At 39.7% G+C, this 4,536-nt stretch overlaps 1 protein-coding gene across 2 annotated transcripts; it reads left to right on the top strand.

Moving 5' to 3' along the window:
* Positions 1-935: 935 nt before the first annotated feature.
* On the top strand, positions 936-4,533 carry WDR5B (WD repeat domain 5B). Of its 2 annotated transcripts, none has more exons than XM_078453063.2 (2): positions 936-1,317; positions 1,736-4,533. In XM_078453063.2, exon 2 carries the CDS (start codon positions 1,805-1,807, stop codon positions 2,792-2,794), a length of 990 nt encoding a protein of 329 aa, XP_078309189.1. In that variant the 5' UTR covers positions 936-1,317; positions 1,736-1,804; the 3' UTR covers positions 2,795-4,533. The 2 variants fall into 2 exon arrangements, with proteins under 2 accessions (XP_078309189.1, XP_078309190.1); XM_078453064.2 differs by having other exon boundaries at positions 936-1,400.
* Positions 4,534-4,536: the final 3 nt, after the last annotated feature.

The raw sequence follows: 4,536 nt of genomic DNA, 5'->3' as shown, positions 1-4,536 counted from the left end.
TGCGCCTCGGGGCGCCTGCTTAAGTTGGTAGAGCAAGCCACTCTTGACCTCCCCTGTCTCCAATTCAAGGTTCAAGCCTAACGATGGGCGTAGAGTTTGCTTTTAAAAAAAAAAAAAAAAAAAAAAAAAAAAAAAAAATAACTTGCCTCTAGACTTCAGCTTTGCCAGAGGGAAAACCTTGTAAAGAAAACAGTGCCTCTCTTGAGCACTCTTTACTAAGAGATTACAGGTAAGTAGAAACTCAACAGGCTCCAATCTTTTGGTAAACCTTTCTCTCTCTCTTTTTTTTTTGTAAGTATACACCCAACATGGGGCCTGAACTCAGGAACTAGAGATCAAGAGTCGCATGCCCTACTGATTGTGCCAGCCACGTATCCCAGTACACCTATTCTTGTTTAAAGATAGTAACTTAACATCTGAAACGCATATATCGTTTACATAACACTCTCACACTTTCAAGGCCATTAAACTTTTGACCCTCTAAAGCCAATTACGAGTTAACCTTATACATTTCTTAACCACGTTCTACGAATCTGTCATTTTCGGTCTCAAGCACCTGTACAGAGCTCACCTGTTTTCTTATAAAGTTTAAGGCATTAGGAAGTGCTAAAACAAACGTCTGCTCGTTCCCCCCCGCACTACAATGTCATGCTAAGTACTGGCCTTTGGAGGCCCACAACATATACTCTATCCTTCCCCAAACGTTTCGGCAAAACTTTTAAACCAAAAGCTTTATAATCTGGACATAAATTCGGCTAAGCTCCCCTTGCCTATTTTCAGCTTTACGTACACGCCACTAGGCTCTATACCACACGAGTAGAGAGGAGAACCGACGCCACCCGAAAAGCAGAAACTTGGCCACTCACCGGCGTCTGGGGGGGGGGGGGAACGGAGGGGGGTCGACGTTGGCTACGTGCCAAATGGGGGCTTAACTTTTCCGCTAAGGGAATCGGAAAATTCAGTCCTTCCTCGTGACACGGTTTCCAAAATGAAATGAATGTTGTTTGTAATATTCGCTGCTACCCACGCTAGCCAGTCAGGTCTGGGAAAAGCCCCGTTCACCTCCTCACTCGCCAAAGGTAGTCAAAGGTATGCGAGGGGCAACCGCGGCGAAGAAGACCGGAAGGAAACGCCGGCGTCTCCTTTTGCGCAAGTGCAGGCAGACCCCTCCTATTGGTCACCGCGGCTGGAGATTGGTGTGCACATGCGCTCTGCTGACCTGCCAGCTGGGTGTGATTGAGGCGGCGGTGCACAGCAGTGTTTATCCGCGGACTGTATAGCCAACCGTCAGGGTCGCAAGTAGTGGTGCCTACACAGGTTTTCTTTTTACTTTCTGAAATCTCTTGTTTAAGCCGTTGATTCATTCATGATTATTTAAATACCGAAAGTCTGTCTGCCTGGTAGGCTTGCTCAGTGTTCTCAAACATTGTGGAATTGAGGGAGGGGCTGTGAAAAAGTGTGTAGATCACCCACGCCCCTCGTTGCTTTGCACGGCTTTCTTTTTACGTTCGCAAAATACCCAACACTAATACCTTCCTTGCTGACGACGCATAGCACTCTTTTAATAGTATTTCTCAAGTATTTGTTTACAAAGGAAGCAAGGAAAAGGGGACGTGGTCCAAGCCGTGCTGCTGTATCATTGTATATAGTAGTTTAAAGACCTTCCAGAAATTAAAATCATTAAAAGCTGGTTTATTTTTGAATCTCATATTTTTATCTTCATTTTGCTGGGCAGAAAGTCGGAATATTGGGCTGCCTCGTTCAGGGCCGGACGCTTACCCAACCTACTTGGAGCTTCAGAACCATGGCGACAAAGGAGGCAGGAGATGGTGAAGCAGAGTCGAGCCTTCCCTCAGCCAATGGGAGGAAGCAAATGTCTGAAAAACCAAACTATGCTCTTAAATTTACTCTCGTGGGACATACGGAAGCAGTATCATCAGTTAAATTTAGCCCTAATGGAGAATGGCTAGCAAGTTCTTCTGCTGATAAAGTAATTATAATTTGGGGAGCCTATGATGGAAAGTATGAGAAAACACTTTATGGTCACCGTCTGGAAATATCAGATGTTGCCTGGTCATCAGATTCCAGGTGGCTTGTTTCTGCCTCAGATGATAAAACGCTAAAGATTTGGGATGTGAGATCTGGAAAATGTCTGAAAACGCTAAAGGGGCACAGTAATTACGTTTTTTGCTGTAATTTCAACCCACCATCTAATCTCATCATTTCAGGATCTTTTGATGAGAGTGTGAAGATATGGGAGGTGAAAACAGGAAAGTGCCTCAAGACTTTGTCTGCTCATTCTGATCCGGTTTCTGCTGTTCATTTTAATTGTAGCGGGTCCTTGATAGTATCAGGTAGCTATGATGGTATCTGTAGAATTTGGGATACTGCATCAGGTCAGTGTTTAAAAACACTTATTGATGATGATAACCCTCCTGTCTCTTTTGTAACATTTTCTCCAAATGGTAAATATATTCTAATTGCAACCTTGGACAATACTCTTAAACTGTGGGATTACAGCAGAGGCAGATGCCTGAAAACGTACACTGGCCATAAGAATGAGAAATACTGCATATTTGCCAACTTTTCAGTTACTGGTGGAAAGTGGATTGTATCTGGTTCAGAAGATAATCTGGTTTACATCTGGAATCTTCAGACTAAAGAGATTGTACAGAAATTACAAGGTCATACAGATGTTGTAATCTCAGCAGCTTGTCACCCTACAGAAAACATCATTGCATCAGCAGCATTAGGAAATGACAAAACAATTAAACTGTGGATGAGTAACTACTAAACCCTTTAGAAATCAAGTAGTAGAGCCAAGCTGGAAAAAAAAAAGTTACTTAAAAAGATGGTTTCCCCTTAATTTTGGCATAGTTTTGTATTTCTTTTTAACATTGTCTTACAAGATTTCAGACCTATAATCTAAATTTGTAAAGCAAGACAACTGGAAAAACAAGTCTAGAACCTAGGGCTTCTGACTTTTAATCTGTTATTAATCTCTTATGTCTGTTCCTGAACAGATTCCCATTCTGTTCCTCCCAGTGAGTATTTTAGAGAATCAGTGTACTTGAGAAATATTTAGAAGTAAGGTTCACAAGATAGGATGACTATTAAGTGAGGAGAGCAAGGGAGTTTGGAATAACTCCAGTGTTGCTGATTTGGCAGATCAGATAAATGAATAAGAGCATAAGCCTGGGATAGTGGTGGATTGGAGATGTATGATAGATGCTACTCACACACTTTAAGTGATAGCCTATGTGATTGGGTGTGAAATGGTTCCATGGAATCGAGTCTATAAATTGGGAAAAGTAAGTCATGGTTAGGTTTGCTCTGAGAGTCTAAGAATTTTAAGTTTTTATCAAGATAAAAACTAAAAATAAACCAAAACATTATGTCATTTTACTGAAGAACCTCTCACTACTTTATGTGCCCTCATGATATCAAGCAAGCTAAATGTCTGAATGAGGTGAGGCTATATTCTCTTCCACTATGTGTCTGAGCTACTAACTCCTACCTGTGCTTCAAATGTGGTTCAGAAATCACCACTTTGTGGACCATCACTGCCTGCCTGACTCCAATCACAGCTGACAGCTGAGTTAGGTTTTCTTGTTCTTCCTATAGCTTCTGTTATAAAGTTCAGAATATATCTTTTACCGATTTGTATTGTAATGGTTTCACAGGCCATGTTTCCAGTAAATTATGAACTCTGTCAAGTATGTTTTTATTCATTTTTGTATTCTCAGTATTTATAAGGGACTAATGATGAATGACAATGTATTATACCACCATCACCACCACTACGACTTTATTCACTCCTTGCCTGCTTTCAACACATTTTTGGAATTAAGTCCCCATACTATTGCTTTTGTTGATTAAAAGTATCTGACCATAGGCTAACATATTAACTTTAGTCAGACAAGGCTTTTAGGAAATATAAAGTGGAAAATGGTTTCTTCCCACTTTCCCTACAGAGACATGATAAACATGGGGGGGGAAATCTAGACATTAAGCAAAAAATAATACAATAATTGAAAGTAAGAGGACAAAGCAGTCTTAATTTTTTTTGTATTCTTTAGTATCTTGTAATAGTGCCCATTAAATCTGATTTGCCTGACAAATTCTGAGGAATGTGAGGTATTAGAGTTATTAGTAGAGTATGACTGCCAGGAAGGTATTGTGTGAGGGTACTTGGAGAATGGGGATTAGTTAAGGACAAGTCTGAAATTCTTGGCAAGAAATTTATATTTAACCCATAAAGAAGTATTCAAAGTTACTGAATAGCAGAATGACAGAAAATGAAAAATGATCATGTGAATACTTGTTGCATGGTAACATTCGTGAGTTTTGGTTTAATGAAACTTTTATTATAGTAAATCTCCAAGGTAACACTTTAAAATATTACTTTAGAAGTTAAAAATGATATTGTTCTATGAAGAAAAATACTTATTTTTAAAATAAGTAGATTAAAATCAACTTGGTATCTAAAACATTAAGGTCAAATTATTCTAAAATAAAGTAGATCAACAGACATCA

Source organism: Panthera onca, chromosome C2 (assembly GCF_046562875.1).
Source record: "Panthera onca isolate mPanOnc1 chromosome C2, mPanOnc1 haplotype 2, whole genome shotgun sequence".
Lineage (NCBI taxonomy): Eukaryota > Metazoa > Chordata > Mammalia > Carnivora > Felidae > Panthera > Panthera onca.
This window is presented reverse-complemented; position numbering and strand designations above follow the sequence as displayed.